The 24,294-nt window shown below is 42.6% G+C and overlaps 1 protein-coding gene across 2 annotated transcripts; it reads left to right on the plus strand.

The window, feature by feature from the left end:
* The first annotated feature begins 5,552 nt into the window (after window positions 1–5,552).
* On the plus strand, window positions 5,553–23,336 carry CWC15 (CWC15 spliceosome associated protein homolog). Of its 2 annotated transcripts, none has more exons than XM_061457863.1 (7): window positions 5,553–5,680; window positions 7,966–8,104; window positions 10,079–10,191; window positions 11,098–11,189; window positions 11,952–12,062; window positions 21,151–21,269; window positions 22,000–23,336. In XM_061457863.1, the coding sequence occupies exons 2-7, from the start codon at window positions 7,974–7,976 to the stop codon at window positions 22,127–22,129; spliced, it is 696 nt and encodes a 231-aa protein (XP_061313847.1). In that variant the 5' UTR covers window positions 5,553–5,680; window positions 7,966–7,973; the 3' UTR covers window positions 22,130–23,336. The 2 variants fall into 2 exon arrangements, with proteins under 2 accessions (XP_061313847.1, XP_061313846.1); XM_061457862.1 differs by lacking the exon at window positions 5,553–5,680 and adding an exon at window positions 5,687–5,809.
* The last annotated feature ends 958 nt before the right edge of the window (window positions 23,337–24,294 follow it).

Below are 24,294 nucleotides of genomic sequence, written 5' to 3' on the forward strand. Positions count from 1 at the left end.
ATAGTGCATTCACAACTTCCGTTGGCAACCTGTGCCAGTGCCTCAGCACCCTCACAGGGAAGAATTTCTTCCTCAGGTCTAATCTTAATCTATCCCCTTTCAGTTTAAAACCATCTAGCTTAACCTCATCTATGGAACAAAACTACTTAATTTTTTTTACCGTCTTCTGCCTGCTTCGATAACACACTCATGGAATACAGGGCAGGATTTTCTGAGATTTCCTAAGACAGGAAATCACCTTCCAGAGGAACCTGTCACTGTCCACTGAACAGAGAAGGAGCCTTAAAGATTTGCCAAGACTAGGTACCTCACTTACCTGGAGCCTTGTGAAAGCAAGCCTCAGGTTAAGGGAGAGTAGCCCATTAACTGAGAGCTGACCCAGGCAGAAAACATTGATAAAGAACTAAAACTGAGAAAAAATTTATAGAGCAATATGGGTAGCAGCCTGATGCTCTTGCGTTACAGCTACAGCTGGCTCTTAGAGAAACAAGGGCATTTCCACTCTTTCTGCCTGACAAGCTCACTTGTGGAATACTTCACTGGTTTCTTTGTTTCATACACACACATAGAAGACAGTGGAAAAGCAAGAAGGTCCAGAGCCAGCGGGTGGACAGCCAGCCCTTCCTTCTGCCTAACACCAGTTTTCAGAGCCTGGATACTGTGCAATGAACTCCTCCCACTGAGACCGAGTCATCATCAGCCAGCAGTAAGAAAAGGATAAAATTAGCTCAGCTATTAGTAGAAATGTTTGGCTAATAAATAAAACAGTGGGACATTTTTGTTTAACAGTGGATGCAATCATAGGCAGAGGTACGTCCTGGCTGCTCGCCTGCATGTAAATACTGCATGGCTAAAATTATTTGCTTTGTCCAATCTCAATTAAAGTAACTCAGTGGAAACAAGAGAGCTTCCATGGAGCTGAGCATGTGCCTAAGACTGTGAGGCCAGGAAGCATGAGCTGTGTGTGGCTCAGGGCGTCACTCTTTCCTCCAGCGCCCTCCTCCCCATGTCCCCGAGTGCCTTTTGGTTGACATCATGTCTCACGTTGAAAGAGCACTGGGATCTCAGTGGAGAGCCCCGCATAGGGAAGCAGACACTGTAAACACAACATGCATTCAAGTACAGCATGCTGGACCTGCAGCACTGGTCCAGCTCGTTTCATGACACCACAGTCTGCAGTGTGTGATGGAGGTCATCACTGCCCTGGGCAGGACCTGGATCAGGTCCTCACCCTGTGCCTTTCCTTGCAGTGAATTCTTGCTGACTCCCAGGATTTTCCCTCCATTGTGAACAGATCACAAGGTCTCTCCCTTGCTGCAGAGCAGGAGCTCACACCAACTAAATCCACCCAGCACTGAAGGCACAACAGGAGACAGCAGCCATGGGGATGGAGATAGGAAGCAGGAAGTTGGTGAGAGTGCAGTGGGAGGTGGTAGGGAAGAGATTAAGGACCAGGATAACTTTGTGAACACAGAGAAGCAGCAGCACAAGGTTTTTACTGATCCATGGCAGCAGGGAGGGTGTGACAGTGCTAAACAGCACAGGATGGCCTCACTGGAAAGCAGACCCTGCTGACTCACTGGCTGAGTCACAGCCTTACCCGGCCTCTCTTCTTTTCCCAATCAAGGAAACAGCACTTCCCACAAGCTTCTTTTAAGGCTACCGTTTGGATGCTGAGCATTCCTGCACCAAGCCTTCGGTCTCAACAATCCCCTGTTGAGCCCTTCCATGTTCACAACCCGGCAGGAGGCACGATCCTTCAAAGCACATGATGTCCTGAGGGAAGAAATGTGCTGCAGCCTTTCCAAAGCAGAAATGGGATTTAGTGCTGGTGGGACCCGCACGGCAAAAGACAGGCTCCTACAGGAAGGGAGGCAAGGGGAAAATTCAAGCTGGGAGATTTCCATTCTGGCACTGAACCTCTGCCCTGTTGGGGGACAATACTCATGGTCACAGAACCACGCTGCTTGGAAAGAGGAGACCACATGCCCTGATGCTGGATTTTAAGGGTGGGCAGAAGATAGCTCCAGAGTCTACAGTGAGGGACCCAAAAAATCAGGAAATGAAAATTGCCTCGACTAGATGCCCATCTGGATTCAGAAACAATCAGTGGAAAGCAACAATTAAGAGCAATGTTAAAGATGGAAGAAAGAAGAATCAGATAACAAAGAGTATGCATGAGAAGCGTTAAATAACAGAAAACCACAGGAAATGGGAAAAAAATCCCTGCATTGGCAAGGCTAAGAGGGAGTTTTTAAAGTCCATGAGGAACATAAACAATCTTCATAATGCTACAGGCCAAGAAGTAGAAGAGAAAACATTAACAAGTTTCCAAACATGCACCAGATTTTTAGAGACATTTCTGTTCTCTTTCAGGAGATGATGACTTCTGCAGTCTTGCAGTAATCTCAGAGAAGGGCCAGCACTTAGTAGAGACCTGCCTCTGAGAGCACTGAGATAACCAAAGAAAGTTGGTCCCCCTGTGTGATCCACAAGCAGACGTAAAATTGCACTGAGAATATGTACAGGTACCATAAAAATATGGGTCAGTAAGTAAGCAGCAATGCCAGTGACACCAGCAAAGCATTTCTTTCCCAGACAGATGCCTTTAACACAGTCAAACATGTTTATTTGTCTCAGCTCAAAGACTACATAGAATTCTTTAACCTGGAAAGCAACAACCCTGAGGATTCGGGAATGACCACCAGCACACGCTGGACTCAAGCACCTAGGGTAGCAGTGAGGGTAAAAAGGCCAGTGTGATCCTCAGATAGATAAACAACCCTGTAGAAAGCTGGGGGAGGGAAGTGATTTTATCTCTTTAGTTCCTATTAGTGGAGCTGATGTTGAAATGGTTCTTATGGTTTTGATGTTATAAATTGGATAGAGAACAAGAAGCAACCTGATCTAGTGGAAGGTGTCCCTGCCTGTGGCAGGGGATTGGAACTGGATGAGCTTTAAGGTCCCTTACAACCTAAACCATTCCATAATTCTATGAAAAAGACCTCAACTAATTGATGGGAGGAAGGAAACAATTCTAAGAGACTAGAAGAACCCAGTCTGGTTACCTTATCCAAAGGCAGTTGCAAGACTAGTCTACAAAGTATAAATACCTGGAGAGAAAACAGGCTTCTAAAATTACCAGAGAAAGGCACAACAGGCACCCATGGCTGGGAATAAAGCCAACTGAAATTAAAACTAAGGTGCAGTTCTCAACTGTAAGCATAATTAATCACTGGAGGAAATGATCAAGGGAAGTGGTGACTTCTCCTGCATTTCATGTTTTCCATGCAGTACGTAATCGGTTTCTAAGGGCTTCCACAGCAGAGGAATAACTGAGGGTGCATCCTCAGTGTCAATTACTGTGTGCAAAGAGATCCAAGGCTTAGCATGCCACAGGAAAAAATATACCTTCAGCCTTGAGCTGTTTTGTGATTAGAGCGGCCATGGAACAGGGAAGACCTGGGTTTTGCCATTGGTTGTTTAGGTTGCCTGATAACATTTTAACGCATAATCATGGAATCCAGGAATTCCCGCTTGCCACTTGTACCATTGAACCTGACTGGTGCTCCCTTCTACATGCATGCTCTCTTTCTCAATGAATCTTTAATTCCTTCCCTTACAATCAACTAGTCAGCTTCAAAAACACAAGCAGAACATCCCTAAGTATGTTGCTCAAAATGACCTAGAGCTGCCTGACTGATGGGGCAATGGTTGTCCACATGTGGGGTCAGCCCTGCTTGGGAAACAGCTATAGGATGTGTCCTGGAGGGGCTGAGAGGCTGCAGTGATATCCACAAGTGCTGGACATGCACTAAGAATAATTATTGCATGAAAGTTTTCTAAGCATTTGAGCTGGGAGATATACCTGTTATGCCATGGTGAAAGCATGATGCTGAACTTCCTAGTCCTAAACTAAGTCCAGACAAGTTCAAAACTGGGCAAAACTCTGCATGTTTAGAGGTCTTAAAACCCCAAAATTGTGGACCTGTGAAGGCTGGGCTCCTCTGCAACAAAAGTAAGCTTGGATATTCAGGAGTCTGGACTCAGGTAACTCTGTATCACCAGCATCCTTCTTGAGTGCCCAAGTCTTCTAAGGAAACCAAACCCTTGAGCATAAACCACATCTGTAGCTATTTGTACTGCACATTGATACACATAAGTTGGGGTAAAGAGAAGCACCTTGGGGTTTTAGGGAACACTTCTGGCCAAAGACATTAAGCCATGCCTTTACTACGGCTTAAGAAGAATCGTTGTATCTGTTCAGAGCAGAAACTGTGCCAGTTTTTTGGCTCTCATCTTTAATTAATCCTCCACACAGGGAATGCTTGCATTAACTCAAACCCAAGAGTAGGAGCATTCTCTTCAGTTCTTGAAGTCTTTAATCAAGACTTGATGCCTTCTGCTATATTGATATTACAACTGAACAGTAGGCACCGCCTTCAGAACAGGTTACTGAGCAAATCACAGCATTCTGCTGCACCACGACAGTCAAATTAGCAGAACAGCTCCTCCTGGTTTCAAGCCCACAGGTTTATAATCCATAACACCCACTATCACAGGACACTGCACTGATTTCAGCTGCTGTCATCTGTAGCCCAAGACTGGATACCCGAGCTCTCACTGGAAAACCAGGCCCTTCTGTGAGTCTAAGCTGCCTGTACTGACAGAAACCACAAACCCATTTCACATGGTGCAGGCTGAAGCTTGCAGGTAAGAGAATGCAGGGATACATGGTTACTGACAGGAGCTGCTCTCGGGAAAGGACGCAGTAATTATTGTTACTGTTTACCTGACTTCCGAGTGAAGATTAACATTTATGACAAGTTGCTTAAAATAACCGGTTTCTTTGTATACCACTTCGTCCAGGTGCTTTCCTTGCTGGCTCGCTGACCCAAAGGGCGTAACTTACACTGTTGCTGCAGCTCTCTGGATAGCAGCATCTTTGAGGACCTCTCGTGGGCTCTCCCCTAAACTGCATGCTGGGGAAGGGAGCACAGGAAAACGTTTCCGTGTTAACTTGTAAACGCATCAAAGAGCCTTTTACTTCACATGCCTTCGTGTGGATTCGCTTTAGAATAAAGTGTGTCTAAAAGTAACATAAAACACAAGAGAGATTCATCTTAAGAAGGAGAATCTAATCCCTAAGTGATGCTCATTCAAGCTTTGGCTTCTTTACAGAATTAACAGTGAATATAGACCCTGTAAAGTTCTTTGTAAGGGGATGGGAAGGAAGGAATGTGCTGACTGACAGCTGGGCTTAGGCTGGCGTTGCTAATACATGTTGCTAGTAATGTGAGTATTCCCTTCTCCGTCTGCCATTGTTCCTATCTTTCCCCATCATCCCTACAAGACATTGGCATAGGGTGCCCAGAGAAGCTGTGGCTGCCCCATCCCTGGCAGTGTTCAGGGCCAGGTTGGCTGAGGTCTATAGCAACCTGGTTTAGTGGAAGGTGTCCCTGCCCGTGGCAGGGGGGTTGGAACTGGATGAGTTTGAAGGTCCCTTCCAACCCAAACCAGTCTGGGATTCTATGAGGAGAGGAAGGAGAGGAGGGAGAGGAGGAAGCTGTCACTGCTCCCTTGGCAGCGCCACTGCTCCAGCGCCCACTTCCGCCTCGGTAGCCATCATGGCGGACACACTCTCCTCCCTCAGGTGGCAGTCCCGCCAGCCCTCTCTATGGTAAGTCCTCCTCCGGCGGCGGCGTCCGTCACGTTCTGCCTGGTCCCCGCGCGGTGCATTGTGGGTGCTTGGCGGAATGATGGTGGTGGCGTAGGGCCTGGCTAAGGCGAGGCGGGAGGAGGTCGTTGTGTGAGTATCTGGGCAGGCGGCGGGCGGGCGGCGGCAGAGTCCGGGGTCCCTGTGGGGAAACAGGACGGCTTTGGGGCACGGAGTGTTGGGGGGCTGCGGCACGGTCGCGGGGCTGAGGCAGGACAGGCCCCGTGGGTGGACGAGGGGCAGCGTTTCTGAGGAGAGCCGTGAGGGTGGCGGGGTCGGTCAGGGGGTGAAGGGGCCGCCGGCGAGCACTGACTCTCGGCCCGGACCGCCCGTGAAGGCGGTCGGGAGGGTCTGGCTGTGGGCAGTTCAGCTCCAGGCCGAGCCCGGGCGCTGTCTCTCGGGTGTTAACCCCGGCGTGACCGGTCCTGTCTCAGTGTAGCGCTATCCAGGATTCTGCAGGGCTCCGTTTCTGCAACCCGAGAGGCTGCGTGACGGTCCCTGAGTGGTTTCAGGTCGAGTTTGAGTCCTTTAAAGCCGAGCCGAATACAAACTGATTTAAGAAAAGCCGGGACAGTTTCTGGAGGATTTCTTAATGTTTCATGCAATTATACAGCCACATTGGATTTGTCTCTTCACCTGAATTAATGGATCCCCGGGTTGCGTCTAATTAGCAGGGATAATTCTGAGAGCAAGTGGCTTTCTTGGATCGAAGGGCTGCAGTCTCAGCTGACTTGGACCGTAGCACTGAAAGATGTCAGTGAGCCAAGGCTGGGTACTGCCTCACTGAGTTTAGTGGTAGTAACTGTTCTGCCCAATGGGATGTCATTTTGAGCAACAAATTATTTTATCGTTTTAACACCGAAGTCATGTTTTGTGATCTCATTGAAAGTGAAAAAAATAACCAACAATGCAAGCAGACCATTAATAACTTTTATTTGTGTATCACAAAAGCATATGAAGCAATAGCATGTTTTCTTTGCTTTTTAACATTCTTTAGTATGTTCTTTTGTCATACATGCATTCATCTGCAGATGTGTCTCTCTTGTGTCTTGTCTTCAGTCTGTGGCTAATGGATGTGTGTGTCTTGGTGAAGCAGAAATGAGCATAGTTTCAGATAGTAGATTTAAGATGGCACTGGTTCATCATGTTAAGTTTTTTGGCATTGGTTAAACATCTTAAAACCCTCATCATAACATCTTAAACATCTTAAAACTGAGGCCCCCAGTGACATGGTTTAGTGGTGGTCTTGATAGTCCTGAGGTAATGGTTGGACTTGATGATCTTAAAGGTAATTTCCAACCTAGTTAACTCCATGGTTCTTGGCACAGGGGTTTGGGATTGCAAGGGTCCCCAGCTCCTATGTGCAGCACTGAAGGCAGTGCATGCTGATGGTCTCTCTGTGTGGCTGAGGCTGATGGAGTCTGTTCTAGTCCTTTGCCACACAAGAATTGATAGTAACAATTTTGGGTAGTGAATTTTTTAGGACATGCTGGTGGTGTATGAGTTCCTGCAGGCTCTGTGTGAGAACTGGTGAAAACTCCTGTGTTTGCCTGAACTTTTTTAATTGCACTTGGCTTCCCAGAGGGTAAAGCTTTGTGCTACCAGGGAGACAATGACAGCAGCCCTTCAGAAGGTTTTGCTGGCCAGGTGGAGCTCTGTGCACGTGGCTCCTGAAGGACTGTGCTGCAGCGCTAGTGAGAGTGTTGTGCCTGGAACTACAGAGCTGAACAAGCGCTGGAGCATTCAAGTTGCATGACCTTCATCAGTATTTAGTTATCAACACCATCCTTGGCGTGCTGTGCTGTATATCAGCATGCATTTCTTATTATGATGCCTAGATATGGTTTGGGGAATAAATAAGGAGTCATTCCCAGGAGCCTGTTATTTTTGGCCATCATATTTCAGGAGGGGAAAGAGTTTAGTTACAAGACTGTACTGCTGTCTTAAGGTCAGGAGACCATCTGGACAGTTCTGTTTACTTTACAGACATAGCTTCATATTCTTGTTAGAGTCTGTGTATAATCTTTCAAGCATGTTGGGAAAGACTTTACTTTGAAAATTTGCATAGATTCTGTCAATTCTATCAATAAAAAGCTCCTTAAATTTCAAGAATCATGAGCCAAGTGATAGCTGGTATTCTGTAGTGGGACTTGTCATAACTTCAGTAGTTCCAGGAACAAAGTAGCTCCCAGTGGAAGTCTTTCACTGTATGTTGTAATAAGACCTGGTTTTATCCCTTCATTCTGTAGTAGTTAAAATGACGACAGCAGCAAGGCCAACATTTGAACCTGCAAGAGGAGGAAGAGGAAAAGGTGAAGGAGACTTAAGTCAGCTATCCAAACAGTATTCCAGCAGAGACCTTCCTTCTCATACTAAAATCAAATACAGGTTAGTATTGGGTTTTTTTAGTCTTACAGCAAAACAGGCTGGGAATTTTCACAGTAGATGTTGATGTGCTTGAACAGACACTGGAGACTGTGTGGCAGTGTTGAATGAGTGGGCTGAAAGTGTAAGTCTTAGAAGCAGACTTAGGAGAGGTTTAATTTTAGTGGTATTTATTACTGCTTATGGACATGGTGTTAGAAGAAGGTGTGCTTTGGACACCAAGCATTTTGGGCAGTGGAGTAGAAGAAAGTTGTCATTGGGACTGAGTCACAGAGGGCTTAATGAGCAAGATGGGATAAGAGGAGCAAAGTTGAGCATATCTTTAAAGTAGGGTAAAGCCACATCATGTATTTGGCATTAACCACTTGAGAAGGGCATTAGGAGGAGACAGGGAAATCACGGAATAACACTTGGGCAATAGCACATATTGGAAGAGCTGATGTTAAACACTGCAGGTGCTGGGAGAGGAAATGGATTTAATCAGTGAGAAAGATAACGGGATACTAGGAATATTTTCCTCTCTTTGAAAGACATAATAATTCTTTGTTATCCTTTTGACAGATTAAGTGAAAACTGGAGTCAGTGTGATACGATGCCTAGAATTTAAATTGTGTCAGCCTAAAAATGTTCTTTTTATCTAACTGATGTTACTCTTGTCAGTGAAATTACTGCAAAGGTTTTATGTTTGCACTTTTTTGTCCAGATATTTACCCTTTCACCTCTTCCCTCCTGCCCCTTTGGTTTTTAGGAACATGTATGGATAAGGGAGTTGGAGTGTTTTAAAGAATACCAAAAGCAGCAGCACAAAAAGTGCTCTCACATGCATTTTGTTCTTATGGGAAACATTGCTGTGGGTTTGTTTCTTTAAACAGAAGTGGGGTTGAGGCACGGGTCTGTTGTTTGAATGAAGTGTGTGGGGACAAACATGTACAGGAATATACAATGTTTTAACAAGTATCTCCCTGTGTGTGAGAGAGATGGAGGGGCCGTTAAGTGTCTTCTGGTCTTTCTCGCAAATACCTCATACAACATGGTCTTTGTTAAATTGCCAGGACTGCACCATTGCAAGAGAAGTTCAGTGTTTTAGTCCCACTCAAGTTCAGAGTTTGGGGAGATTTTTCAGCTATATCAGGGATTCCAAGTCCAGGTTTTTAATTACACAAGCAAATTAAATACTTCATTATAAAGACAGGCTGTGCACACTATTTATTTATAATGGCTCATGCCTGTGTTTCTTCCAGGCACTCTTATTTCCAGCACTGAGTTCACAGAAAGGTGAAAGGAATTGCTGCTTGTTTTTATTCATTAGTTCTTTTCAAGATTTCCACAGAAAATTCAGTGCTCTCTAGGTGGAACTTTGTGTGACTCAAATATAAATAGTCTGTTGCTTTTGGCCAGTGTTTATTATAGAAAAGGGGGAGAAACACGTATTTGCAATATGTTTCACCAAAGCTAGTGCTTTGCCTGTTCTCTCAGCTCTTGTTTTTAATGGTCATGGGAGATTATCTGTCTCTCAGAGGGGAAAAGTTTATGAAAGGTATGTTCTAGTCTAGGTCTTATCTGTAAGCTTTAGAGACTGGGCTTGCAGCAGCAACTTTGATAAAACAGTGAGGGAAGTTGACCATGATTCTCATGGATGTCTCCTAGGACACTCATCTTGGACTGCTGGGGAACAGAAGATTTAGCCATAGCTACAAAAGGTAGATGTAGTCATCCTGCTTTTGTCGGAATTTGTGTAGGGTCTTTTGAGAGCCACTGGAAGCATCATGTGTGTGTGGCATGGCATGTCTGTATGTGTAATGCATACAGAAAAGAAGACTGTTGAAGAGAGAATAAACAAGCATGTCTGCATGGTACCCAGTTCTTACTCTCTGTACATACTTGTTCACCCAAGGATTTATTTGCCTCCGTGAAAAAATTGCTCCCAGCCACAAACAATCAACTTCAGCTTTTTCCTCCGCTCTCATGTTGTTGTAGACAGGCCACTCAGGATGCTCCTGAGGAGGTGCGTAACCGGGATTTCAGAAGGGAGCTGGAGGAGAGAGAACGCGTTGCTGCAAGAGAGAAGAACAGAGACAGGCAAACGAGAGGTAAAAACAAAGAAACAAACATCCTAATATCTTTTTGTGGCATTGCTCTTCAACAAAACATGGTAAGAAGTTTGCAGGTTGCAGACAGCATGTCATGAGAGTAGAATTTGGGGTATTGGTCTGGTAGTTCAGAGCTGTTGACCTGAAAGGGAATGTCCGCTGGCTTTCCTCTTGGCTTCATGCTATCAGAAATCCAGGCCAGCAGTAGGAGAGCGCAGGCCATCCTGCAGGCCAGCTGATACAGTGTGAGTGTAATGAATTGGCAACAAGTCTGAACAGCTAATAGAGGGCTCTTTTCTGTGCTTGGACAAGTGAGACAGGAAGGAGAGGGGCAGTGACTCATCTTCTAGTGTTACAGCACTAGTGTAACAATAAATCTGTTTTTGAAGTGTGGAATTCTGTTCAGATAAGGTGAAGTGATAATTAAAATGAAAACCTGAGGGGTTTGTTTTGATAAATACTCATTTTTAGTATTGAGCTTGACAGAATTTACGTACTTCAGGTTTAGGTGTGGTGGTACTGTGGGGCTTTCAAATTCACAGATGAAAGCAGATGTGGTTTGGACCATACTAGCCAACAGTAATGCTCAATGGGAACCTTACAATTGCATATGTAGAATAAGGATATTTGTGCACAGGTTTTTCTTCTGCTGTTCTTTCTTTGTAAAGTAATAAGTTCAGAAAACTTCTGGAGGCCTAGATATGGAAGTTTGGGCATGTTTCTGCTTCCCTTGAGCAGAGGCGGGGAGAAACTGGGCGTGGTGTTAAGAAGTGAGGAAGAAGTAAGTGTAAGCTTGTATCTCTTAAGCAAGACAGTCTGTGAAGATTTTTGCTTTCTGACATTTGATTCTGTTAAATGAAGTGATTTAGTCATTTTTTGTTGTTTTTTTTAAATCTTATCCCATAGAACACACAACATCATCATCTTCTGTGTCTAAGAAGCCTCGGCTAGACCAGATTCCAGCAGCAAATCTTGATGCAGATGATCCCCTTACTGATGTATGTATCTTTTTTCTGTCTTTCCTTTTTTATTGTCTTGCATTCAGGATTTGCTGTTAATAGGAATGTATTTTTAGGTTTGCTAAAGATCTAAGACAGATTCCAGCAGATCTTCGTTGTAGGATTACTTTACTTTGGTGGAAGTCCAGAGTGGTTTGGGGGATTCTGGTCCATAGTCTAATGGTATCCTTGGAAAGGACACAAAAATTAGGGAACTGAAAATACCATTTGAAGTATGGGGGATGGGAGGCTTTTTACACTTCAGTCAACTACTGGGTTAGTTAGAATTCCCAAAGGTAGAACTGTTGAGATAGACTGACTGTCTGCATGGGCAGTGAATTCTTGCTCCTGGCTCCTCTTCTCATGCTAATGTCTAGAAGTTAGGTCTGAGGTTTGACAGTGCAAGGGTTTTTTAATCCTCTTATATTTGGTCCCATCAATATTGGACAGGGTATTCAGGCACACTGTTATAATGATTTAAATTGCAATGATTGGACAGTGATTTGGGACAGCTTCTAGAATCTATTAGCTACTTAGCATTTGAATTATAAAAGCTTTAACTGCAGTCATCCAAAAAGCCTGAACATGTTTTTTTCTTGACTATACTATACAAGAGCAAATAAACCATTTGTATTGTGTTTGCTGCTGCTACAAGTACTTCAGAAATCAGCCATTAGCAAATTGCAACCTTAGATGGGCAGACTGTGGCTATTTCTATTTAATGACATGAACAAGCAGCTTCTTGTTCCCATTTGTTGTTAGGAAGATGATGAAGATGAGGAGTTGGAAGACAGCGATGATGATGACACTGCAGCTCTTCTGGCTGAACTGGAAAAAATCAAGAAAGAACGAGCTGAGGAACAGGCTCGAAAGGTAAAATCTCACCCATAAAAGAGCATCTGCTTTTTGCAGACTAGTGTTAGTTATAGCTGGTGTGCCTTAAGTACCTGGGATGAGTGAGAACTGGTAAATGTAAGTGTCCTTCAAAACTCTTCTCAGATATGATGAATTTGTTCTTCTGTCTAATAATTGGTGTCAAGATTACTTTTTCCTTTAATGGACATCCTGTGGTTAGAGATTGTTTCCCCATGAACGGGATCAAATCCTGTGCTATTGGCCCCCCCACCTCCTTGGTGTAAGAGAGATTGTTGGGATGGATTGCAGAAACAAAATCTCTGATGGTTAAATGGACTTCTAGGGACTGTTTGTGAGTATAGTCTGTTGCCAAGGTGTTCAGGATTTAGGATGAATGGTACTGGCTCTAACATTGTGTTACAGCAGAGTTTAGAGCCTAGGTGTTTCATCTGCAGTACTGAAATGCTCTGCCTCTGGTGGTGCCGCAGAAGTAGTGGGTATGTGCAGGATTCCCTCTTCCACTTTTAGTAGGCACTTTCATAGGGCTTAAATAGTTTTAGTGCTTTTGAAAAATGTTGCATGCTTCAGTTGGAGTAGTTTTGTATGTTTGGAACAGGCTGCCCAGGGCAGTGGTAGAATCACCATCCCTGGAAGTGTTCAGAAACCATGTAGATGAGGCCCTTAGTGATGTGGTTTAGTGGTGGCCTTGGCAGTCCTGAGGTAGTGATTGGACTTGATGATATTAAAAGTCCTATCCAACCTAGTTGATTCTATGATTAGTGTAAAAAAACCAAAACAAAAGCTCCAAAGCGAACAAACACAGCCCCCACATCCTCCCAAACAAACCACCTGTCATGTTTGTATAGGGTAATCTGAGATGGTTTTTAGAGCATGCTAAATAAACATATTAAATATTGATCAAGAGGCTAATCAAAGGGTACTGTGACAACTTTGATGTCTCTGAACTATTTGTAACCTTTCCTCTGGATTAACACACAAACTTTTATAGTTTAATGGTTTTGAAGAATGCTCTCCAGAAGAGTGAGCTGGCAGTGAACAGGCACAGCATCTAGCAGCAACTAGGGAAAGTGTCGTGGTTTAAACGTGATGTAATGCAAGCTAGATAAACATCACTTAGCAACAACCGACAACATCGGCTTCACCAACACTGTTCTCAAGCTAGAAGTCAAAACACAGCACTGCACCAGTTAACAAGAAGGGGAAAAATGACTGCTACTGCTGAACCCAGGACAGAAAGCCAGCAGGGAATAATGTTTTAACTGCGGTGGGCAGCAATAGAGTGCGTGCTTACTCCAGGCTAATACAGAAATCTACCTTTAGAATCAGCAGGGTCAGCAAACCCAGTGAGCTCTGTTCAGAGTTTGAAGTAGTTTTGGAATGAAGTACTTTGGAAGAGTAAAAGGTTCTATACTGTGCTGCTTCAGTGCAGAAATGTTGCTGTAGAAGGCTGTTGAGACCCCATTCTCCATCTGGCTTGTGAGGGGTCTTTTACATTGGAGTGTGTCTGAAAGCATCTCTCATCTCTATACTGAGACATTTGAAGTATATCACATAGTAATTAAATTGCATTCTGCAATAATAACATGGTGAAAATGACTGAAAAACACTGGCAACAGTTATTCCAGGTGTTCCTGTGTGAAATGTACTAACTTACAAATGAAGGGTAGCAATGTCTAGGAAAAGACTTCTACTTCAGCTGTTCTGAGCAGCGCATAAAATGAAAGCTTAGATCAGTAGGGAGTTTTTACTTTGCCTGGTAGTTGTAATTGCACATCTGGATTGAAGAGCATAACTTGTCACATTTCGCTGTAGAAAACTTGCATTATAAAAAGTATGGCAGTAAATTGCAGCACAGGCCCAAGTGCATGCTTCTCTGTTCCTGCAGAGAATGGAATGTTACCATCTCTAGGATGTTTTGTCACTAGAGGGTGCTAAAAGCTCTGAAGTATTTAGTGTAGCCCTTGGTTTATTTTGCTGTCTCTTAGCTGGTATTGTTTTTTACCTTCATGGATGTTCTGCTTCCCCCATACGCAGGGTTTATCATGTCCAATGCTATGTGCTATGTGCATACTGAATACACACACACTTACCCGAAACTAATGTTTGTTTCTTCCTAAAAAATAGTGTTAGTTATTTACTTGCAGTAGTGCATACTATTGTACACTCATTGTATGTTCTGTTCATCCTGAGACTGGTTGTTGGCACATAGGCTCTCTTAAAAATTGACATCTTCAGTAAATAGTGATTGCTCTGCAGGTACTTGGGATTTTATTTTCTTGTGGGTTTTTGAGAGTAGGAAACAAAGACAACGTTGATGGCAAAAGTAAAAACCAAGGTGGGGTGCGGTCTTGGAAAGAGGCTTTAGGAGCACAAGTCTCCTTAGGAGCAATCATGTATGTGTGTTGGCTTTAGTGGTATAATCTTCTCAGATTATGCCTTGTTTTACATGGCTTTGAAATAAAGTGTTACTGTCAAAGCATTTTATAGCCATCCTGTAGAAATCCTTTTTCCTTTCAGATACGTGTTTTTTTTTTTGTGTTGTTTATGTTTTGGAAACCATAATTTAAACCCAGTTTTGTAAGTAACTGTATATTAGTCATGCAGCTGACTTCAGGAGAACATCTCATGTAAATTCTTAATTGTGTAGTTGCTGTTAGTCCTAATCAGTGTACAGGGATGGTTTATATGCTGAAACTCTTCTGCCCATAGTAGACGGAGTGGGACAGCAAAGGGAAACTGCAGGGTGGTGAGTGCCTGTTCACTCATCATTCTCAAATCTCTTTGTTATACAGACAGATTAACATGTCTCTGCATCTTCTTGGAACATGCCAGGGTTGTAACAAGATGCAGTGGGTAAAATATAGTAATATATCCCAAATTTGTGTAAAATGCAGTTTTTTCCCTGATAGTTATTTTGATTTATTAAAATGCTGGTCCAGTAATTTCTGAGACTTCTTTTAAAGTAAGCTGTATCTTTGTTAACTGTTTTCCATCATCACTTTGGTGTCCAGTATTTAAGTTGCTGTGAAAGGAAGCCTCCTTTTCAAATGCATCTCTGGTGAGACAGCAGTTAAAAGATGAGAAACTGCTTTTTTTCAGCTCATCATGCCCTCTGTTAATTTCCCTTCTGTGGTAACACCAATTTCCATAAAAATCCTCTAAACCTAATTTTGACAAGGATTAGAATTAAGAAGGTCTAACTTCCTTCACGCTGATAACTTCCCTGTAATCTGTGTTACATACAGTTTTTAACCAAATAAGCAAGTCCTGTCAAGGCTTGTTAACATGTCAAAATGCTTGAATTCCTTTGAATTCTGTAGAAAAATTAAATAAATGCTACACATGTTTTTAAAACCTGATTGAGTTGGGGAGCCTTCCTGACTTTTCTCCAGCTCTCCACAGTTTTAATCTTTCAGGTTGTTTCTAGTAGACACTAAACTGACAAGAACATTTTAGAGTTGAAAGCCATTTCTGTCCCAATTCTGAGTCTGTCTAAAACTCTACAAGCACAGGCCTGCTCTATGTGTGTGTGAAGCATCCATGGATAACATTTCAGTATTCCAAATCCAGCATTACAGTGCTCATGATTTTTCAGGTTTTGAGCACTCCCTTAAAAGGTAAATGTAAATAATTAAAACCAAACCTCAAAACCAGGGAGCAGCTGAATGTGCAGTTCCAGCAAAGCTATTTTAACATCCAGTCATTTTATGCTTATCTGAGAACAGACTGAAAGTTGTTGGCTTGGGTTTAACAGTTTTATTTCAGTGTTTATCAATCACAGAACCATAGAATAGTTAGGGTTGGAAAGGACCTTAAGATCATCCAGTTCCAAACCCACACCCCCCCACCATGGACACCTCACACTAGAAATGTCATCCAAGACTCTGTCCAACCTGGCCTTGAACACTGCCAGGGAGGGGGCATTTATCACTTCTTTGGGCAATCTGTTCCAGTGCCTCACCACCCTCTATAACTGAATACGTCACTTTACCAATGGCTAAAACAGATCTTAGCTGTGTCCTGTGTTTTAACCATGTCACAGACTTCACATAAAACATTAGAAGATGAATCTTGATAGGCATTAACCCTTTCACTTAAGTTTTAAGGGTCTCAGTGATTAAAATTGATGATGAAATAATAATTTCAGTAAAGAGGCAAAAGCAGGTATACAAAAAGAGGCAAAAGCAGAATATGTTTCTTCGTTAAATGTTCGAGACATGTTCACAATACTTTTTCTTTCCAAGATCTGACAATAACATCCCCTCCCTTGTGAGCAAAATGACAACAAATCTGTATATAGACACCACAGTTGGGATTACTCTGTGCCCTTGATGCTTCAATCAGTTATGTGAATCACTGTATTACATAGTTAGGAATTTGCATTGGATTAAATAACTGGGGTGAAACTTGCTTCATTCCCTGCTGCTGAAGGCAGTGCTGTCATAGTTTGTCATTCACAAATTAGCATTTAAATAAGGTTATGTGATTCTTTATTTTTTTTTCAGCCTTCAATGAAATGTGGGTATTTCAGTTTTTCATTCGGCTACTTCACACCCCTAAAAACCAAGTAGGATAACTGTAATACAACAGAGCCATTTCAGGAATTTCAGCACTTTCTGTAAAAGTAATCTTGCTCTGTGCTCAGTGTAGGAGCTATACTAAAAAAAAATAACCATGGTAACAGTAATGTTTCTTTTTCCTTTGTGGTCAGAAACAAATACGAATATGCCAAGGGACTGTTATTCTTACAGCAAGATAAAGAATAATTGTTTAGTTAAGGTTAATACAGTTTTGCCCTCCTTTTTTCTTCCCCCAGCTGTGATGCCACATGGTGAGTTCAGTTGTACAGTGACGCTTGCTGTGAGATCCATTCACAGGGCAGCGTCTCCATCTGCTTTCTCAGGGTATGGGATTCTCTGCCAGTCCAGTCTCATTCCCAGCACCATAATACTATTATTCTGTTGCCTCTGACTCTAGCACAGTGGTTGCAACATGGTTGCCATCCAGTTCATCTCTCTAGGTAGTTGGTGCAGCATGCTGCCATTGAAAAGCACAGCCCTGCTGTCTGTAGTGAGAGAATCATCTAGAGCAGGATTTTTGTGAACATGGCTTAGGAAAAGAGTTGGATACCTCTTGCTGAATGGACAGGCAAAGAGGCATTACTTTAGAAGGGGTGAAGTGAATATAGGTATTATTTTTCCCCTTAGGCTTTTCTTGTGTTGTGGGTTTGTCGTAGCCCTAGTGTTTCAGCTGAATAAGCCTTTGTTCCGCCACACAAAAGAACAATGTAGGCTTTGGAGCAACCAGAGCCTCTTATTCTGTGAACAGCTGCGCTTGATGGTGCCTCAGAGGTGTGAAGCTCAGACAGCTATGAAGGTTATGTCTGGTCTGTTAGATTTGATACAACCCATGCTCCATCGCCTGGAGCTTTCAGCAGGATGCGCAGTGGAAGATTTATGTGGAAAGTTGTGGAACATAATGAAACCTCTTTTGGCTGGAGATGAGGGATTCTGGAGCTCTGGCCAAAGTGTATTACTTAGCTTAAGTATAAATGTCAATTTTACACCATGCCTCATATTTCCTTCATGTCATGCCTCTAAGATACAAAACTTAGTAAATTACCTTGTTTAAAATCTTGGATACCTTCTTTGGGAGTTTTTAGTGAAGCCAAATAATACAAAAAATCTTCAAGACTAATCTTCAGAATTAGTCTTCTTCCTAAAACTTGTAGCAAATACATTGAAATGTCATCCAACCTGGAACAGCTCCACCATAGAGTGGTTTGGGTTGGAAGGGACCTTAAAGGTCCTCTAGTTCCAACCTCCCTGCCATGGGAAGGGACTTTCAATGCCTGAATTCCACAGATGAATTATCATGCATGCTGGGTCTTTGTAATGTGCCTAAACCTGTCTCTGCCTTACTCAATAGAGCTGTTCTCTGTTTGCTTTCAGACTTTCACCTATTGATCTTTAATGACAAAGATAAACTTACGCAGTTTGTTACTACTTCTGCTTGTTCTGCCTCTGTGTGTCTGAAAGACAGCAGAGTTCTGGTTTTAAGTAGAACTGAGAAGCGGCAAAGAATCACACCAAGTGCCAGGGGCTCTGCAGCATCTCGTACTGTGAATATGGAAAATCAGTGTATGAAAATAAGACTGATGAATGTTTTCTGTACCTGTTGTCACTATAGAAGAACATTTGACAGCTTCTGCTTGCATTATGTTCATAATTGGGTTTAGTAACGTAATAGGTACAAAAGTAAAATGTAATAATTTGAAATTTCCAAGATTGCCCCTACCACTTCTTTTAATTATAGTGCAGTTTTTGCTGCCCTCCAGTCTTCTGTAATTGTGGTTAACTTGAGTCAGTGCAGCGTTTTGCTAGCAATTAGCAGTTTTGGACAGAACTTAGTTGAGCTTGGAGTGCCAAGTTGTTTGGGTCGATGTACAAGTTCCATATCCCAGCTTCCGTGGTGGTGCAGGGGAGGTGCAGTCAGTAGAGCCTGGAGCATGGTTGATGTCCTGTGTGTGTGTACTTCAGTGTGAGCAGAAAAGCCATCTTGACTCCTTACTGTGTTCTCTAGATCTCTCTGAACCATATTATATAGATATCCCTGAGATGTGAGCTCAGCTGCCTACAAACAGATGCAGATGTCTACTTCTAGGTGTCTTAGTCTGGAGCTAAATTCTACTCTTAGTCTTATACTACTTGTAGTGTAATGCTTCTTAAAACTGTTATTTCAGTTTTGATTTCCCTTTTTTTGGTTGGTTTTTTTTTTCTTTCTATCACCACATTTCATCACTTCAGTTTGATAATGCTTTTTTTTTGTTACCAGAAAGTGAACTATGTCAGGCTAATTGGGCCTGAAGGATATTGTATGGGTTATGTAAAGCAGATAAAAGAGAGGGACTAGTTTGGGAGCAGCAGGAGAATGAGTTGGGGGTGTTGGTTGATGGAAGGCTGGACATGACGTGGCAATGTGTGCTCGCAGCCCAGAAACTATGTCCTGGGCTGTATCAGGAGAGTGACCAGTAAGACAAGGGAAGGGATTCTGCCTCTACTCTGCTCTTGTGGCAATCCCCTGCAGTCCTGCATCCAGCTCTGGGGCCCCCAACACAAGAGGGACGTGGAGCTGTTGAAATGAGTCCAGAGGAGGCCACAAAGATGATCAGAGGGCTGGGGCACCTCCGCTGTGGAGACAGGCTGGGAGCTGGGCTTGTTCAGCCTGGATAAGAGAAAGCTTCAGGAAAGCCTTACAGCAGCCTTCTAGTGACTAAAAGGTGCCTGCAAGAAATCTGGAGAGGGACTTTTGACAAGGGCCTGTTGCAGTAGGACAGGGAATGGCTCTAAGATGAAAGAGAGTAGACTGAGATTAGAGGGTAGACTGAGATCAGGAAAAAAAATTCTTCCCTGTGAGGGTCCTGAGGTGCTGGCACAGGGTGCCCAGAGAAGCTGTGGCTGCCCCATCCCTGACAGTGCTCAAGGCCAGGTTGGATGGGGCTTGGAGCAACCTGCTCTAGTGGAAGGTGGCCTTGCCTGTGGCAGGGGTTGGAACTGGATGAGCTTTAAGGGCCCTTCCAACCCAAAGCAGTCTATAATAAACTGAAGTTTTGCATTTTCAAACATAGCTTTAAATCCAACATTTGCATTCCAGCTTCAGTTGTTACTACCACCCCAGTAAATAAGCAAAAATATAATACTACCATCCTACTGGCAATTAATTGCAGCTGGTTCTACATTGTATTTGTGAGAAGCAGTGTAATGGTAGGTGTTTTTTAATAACTAAAACTCAGGTAGGCTTTGAAAGGTAAAATCTGTACCAGTGGCCAGGCATCCTCTATGCATGGTATTATGTATGTTAATGTGGTATTGTTCTTAAGAGAGTTGGAATAGAGTTGGGGTGATAGGAATATTTCACATACCTGATCAGTCCAATTGAAAAACATCATAAATTGTAGATAGCTTTAATAATACATCACTTGGCATTGATTAAATGTTTGATGCTGGAGAGCTCTGGCTAGCATCAGTGTTCAAGTTTATGCTTAAACCTTGTAACCACTACCATGAAGAAACACATTTCCTCTTTTGGGATCCTCTCTGCCATGGATTTTGTGTCATTTTGGGAAAAAAAACTCACAACCTTATGATCTCTCTGTCCTTCATTTATATAATTTCTTCTAAGCCATGGTTTTAGTTTCCAACAGTGCTAATGAGCCATCAGTGTATTTTTTAACTAGAATATCTTCAGATCACACTTAAGCATATAGGAAGTGGGAGACCTAGTTAGTCATCCAAACTTATTCTGGTACTTTCATCAAAGAGCAGCCCTTGCAGTGTATTTGAAAGGTTGTGCAAAATGCATTGATGTAAAATGAATATTACACATTCATTTTGATGTCTGTGAACATTCAAGTCACTAAATATATTAATACAGCTTGGAAGTGTAGGCAGTGAAATGTACTTTGTGTAGCCTGTAGTGCATTACTTCGCTTAGGCTTGAGTTATGTGCTTTTGATGGTACAAGGAGACGAAAATTATTCTGTTCCTTAATATTGGAACTCTTAAATAGTCTTACGACTTCCGCTGCTCAGTGTCACCTTACATTTGTCAGGGTTCTTTTTAATTGATCCCTAGGGAAGTTGTAGTTGTAAAACCCAAGCAGATTGCTTAAGATAAAGAAGTTTCAGCATACTGTAAAGTTTCTTCCACCTAATGACTACTGTGTAATGTACTTTCTTTTCTCATGAGGATAAAGAAAATCTTTTAATCTGTATACAGTTTTTAATGTAATAAATATGTAAATGGTAAAGCTGGAATTGAACTGAATATTTGATGGAACATCGAAGGTAAGCAGAGCAGATAGGAATGTTGCTAGATTGACTCCTCATCAGCCATGTTAAGCTCTTTAGGGTATCTCTGCTTCTATCCTTATTTTACTCATATGTAAGTGTCAAATGCCCTGAGAAGTCTGGGTTAGGAATTAAAGCTCTGTCTGTGAGAGTATTCACAGCTAAATAATGTTTCTTTTTACCAACTAGATGAGAAGAGTGGCTTAGAAAAGTAATACATCAATTTCTGGTTCACAGGAACAAGAGCAAAAGGCTGAAGAAGAAAGAATTCGGATGGAGAACATCCTGAGTGGTAACCCCCTGTTGAACCTTACTGGCCCAGCACAGCCTCAAGCAAACTTCAAAGTGAAGAGGAGGTACTGTGCACCGTGTACTGTGGCACCCATCTCCATGCTCCCTCTTGATACTCTGAGTCAGAAAACATCATCACTGCTGTTGGATTTTACTTCCTTCCGCAGAACTTGTCATGGCAGTGTAATATTGGATCAGGATACTGATGCATGTGGTGATTGTGTTCTGCATTTCTCTGAACAAATCATCCTGCTCCTCTCGTTTAAAAGAGAGGGAAAGAGAGATTGAGCATTGTGTTTGTCTGACATAGTGCAGGCAAACAGGACTAAAGTAATGGGACCAGAGTTCCTAAAATAATTTGATGTTGTGCTTCCCTTTAAAATCTGGCTGCTTTGGGAGCTTTTATTTATTTCTTGTAGTGTAACCAGAATTAGTGATTAGCAGTCCTTTTCTCAATAGAGTTCTCATTTGCAGATATTCCAGTGACTGTTGTGTTTATCAAAAATAGGGCCGTTAGATTAAAGGTTTTTTTTTCTGCTCTGCTCAGATGGTCTTTATTTTCTGTAAGTTCAAATAACCTTTAATCTGCTGATACTTATCTCACTTCTAACTCAGGAGCATGTAGGAGATGGTTTGGATTAGAAAAATAGATCTGTTTTTCCTCTAAGATCTAATCCTTGTGACTACTTGTTCTATGTACATTTAAATAGGAGGGCCAAGCTTCATTTATGTATTTCTGTAAGTTGCACCTCATCTTCATGCAAGCTCACTGAAGTTCCAAACTTTCCTTTTCAGATGGGATGACGATGTTGTCTTCAAGAATTGTGCCAAGGGTTTGGATGAATCCAAAAAGGACAAAAGATTTGTGAATGATACTCTGCGATCAGAATTCCACAAAAAATTCATGGAAAAATATATCAAGTAGTACAGTTCTATGTGCAGTGGTGCTGAAGGACTCGGAAGGTCGTGGGTGTACCTTCCCTTTTCCTCAGAATGCAAGGCCGAATACTTGGTCATGAATTCCCATATGCTTTTCCAAGATCATCATCAGCTTCATAATTAATAATTGCTGTGTATTGAGTTTTTATTCCTGCAGTATGTCTTCCTTTTCAGTTCTAATTAAATCAGTTTGTGTTTCATAAATGTTTTTCTGTTCACATGCTTTTTACTGTCACATTACTTTTTGCTAGCTGCCAGATCAATGGTAGAGAAAAGCTGGTTTGAAGTACTGTCAATTGCTTAAATTGCTTTCCAAAGGAACCTGTATTTATAGTGATGCTGGTTTGTAATTTATGCTACTTATGTAAACATCAGTAATATCAAAGATGGGGAGTGGCGTGGCTGAGTGTGATAAGCAGTGTGAACTGAAGAGAGCTATACTTCCTGCAGCAAACTGGACTTCCTCTGAATAGCTTCTTAGAAAGTTAGTTAATAATCTTCCTTTTTGGTTACTTTTACTCTCAACCAAGTTCCAGTTTGGGGATAGCTCCAGGTTCTTAGCAGTCCTGCTTTCTGGACTTTCCTGGCTCAGCACTTGTGGAGCAGCACCAGGTAATGTTTGGGGGAGGCTTGAGCAGGGGATGCTCTGTGGAACCACTGCAGTTTTCCTCCTTAACTGACCCCTGCAGTGCTGGGTCCCTCAACCACAGCCATGTGGCTGCATGGTTCAGTGTGGTTCATTACTAAGTGTTGTCAGAAAGTTACGAATGCTTTTATTAAAGGAGTGATCTCCTCAAGATACCCAAGTAGACTTTGTTTGTTTCTTTAATGTCAATTTTAACACTTACTAAGACAGTATAAAATATGAATGAAAAATATCTTGGTTGTAAAGGGATTTTTTGTTTCTTCTTTTCTGTCATCTTGGTTGCATTTGAAATCATGGCCAAGTGATGCACTTGGTATGAATCTAATGTTTGCAAAATGTGGTAGTTTCCTCTCTACCCAGAAGGCTGCAGCAGCAGAACTCAGATGTGTTTATGTAAAATTCTTGCCCTATGTAAAATTCTTGCCCTTTTCCTTGCCTATGTTATGCTCAGTCTTGTCCATTCTCACAGACACCATTTCATAGTAATATTATTAGTTTCAAGTTCTTAATTTGAAAATATATCTGGTTTTCTTTTAAAGAGAGTTAATGCAGAGCGCAGTGTTTGATTTTCTTTTTCTTGGGCATGTCTCTGGTATCCTTTAAAAGCTTTCATTACCTTTAGCTATGTTTTCCATGCTTTCATTAGCGTACTAATGCCAGCAGCTAATACCCGTATTTAATTGGAAGCAAGAATTTCAGTGTGCTTAAGGTCATGTGAGCTTCTACAGCTACTAGAGGAATATGTGCTTGTTTCTGCACAGAAACACGGAGTGTATTCAGCCTGCAGAAGAGAAGGCTCAGAAGAGACCTTATGACAGTCTTCCAGTACCTAAAGGGACTGACAGGAAAGCTGGAGAGGGGCTTTTTACAAGGATATGTACTAATAGGACAAGGGGGAATGGCTTTAAACTGAAAGAGGGGAGATTGAGATTAGATTTTGGGCAGAAGCTCTCCCCTGTGAGCTGCCCTGGCACAGGCTGCCCTGAGAAGCTGTGGCTGCCCCATCCCTGGCAGTGTTCAAGGCCAGGTTGGACAGGGCTTGGAGCAACCTGGTCTAGTGGAAGGTGTCCCTGCCTCTGGCAGGGGCTTGGAACTGGATGAGCTTTAAGGTGTTCCAACACAAACAGTCTGGGATTCGTCTTCAAACTGCCTTATGACTCCTGGAAGCAGAAAAAGAGGTTTCAATTCTTGATTGTAAAGCTACTAAAATCTTTATATGTAGGCTGCTTATTTAGAAGGGGAAGGAAGCAAAGAGCTGTGCTTGTCAGGGGCTGGCAGTGGAGAAGCCAGCTACTGCTTCAGGTCTGACCAGCAGCATGGTTGTCACAGCAACGACAAAAATTACACTGCGCTTGCAGCATTACAAGATGTAATCACTGTGCCAAAGCGAGCATACACTTGTATGGGAGAGGGGGAGATGCAGCCGAAGGGCCAGCTGAATGCATTCATGGAAATCACAAGTGCATAATGCCATCGTCTGTGTACTCGAAGTAAACAAACTCTCT

This window comes from Pezoporus flaviventris, unplaced genomic scaffold (genome assembly GCF_033815535.1).
Source record: "Pezoporus flaviventris isolate CSIRO_AGI_PZ_B2104156 unplaced genomic scaffold, CSIRO_AGI_Pfla_v1 ptg000025l, whole genome shotgun sequence".
NCBI lineage: Eukaryota > Metazoa > Chordata > Aves > Psittaciformes > Psittacidae > Pezoporus > Pezoporus flaviventris.

What these genes read in the sequence shown, in the direction of transcription:
- CWC15 (XM_061457863.1), top strand. Translation starts at nt 7,974, where the DNA reads ATGACGACAGCAGCAAGGCCAACATTTGAACCTGCAAGAGGAGGAAGA. An exon ending in CTGAGGAACAGGCTCGAAAG is followed by an intron (nt 12,063 to 21,150) that starts GTAAAATCTCAC and finishes TCTGGTTCACAG; the next exon opens with GAACAAGAGCAAAAGGCTGA. An exon ending in AACTTCAAAGTGAAGAGGAG is followed by an intron (nt 21,270 to 21,999) that starts GTACTGTGCACC and finishes TTTCCTTTTCAG; the next exon opens with ATGGGATGACGATGTTGTCT.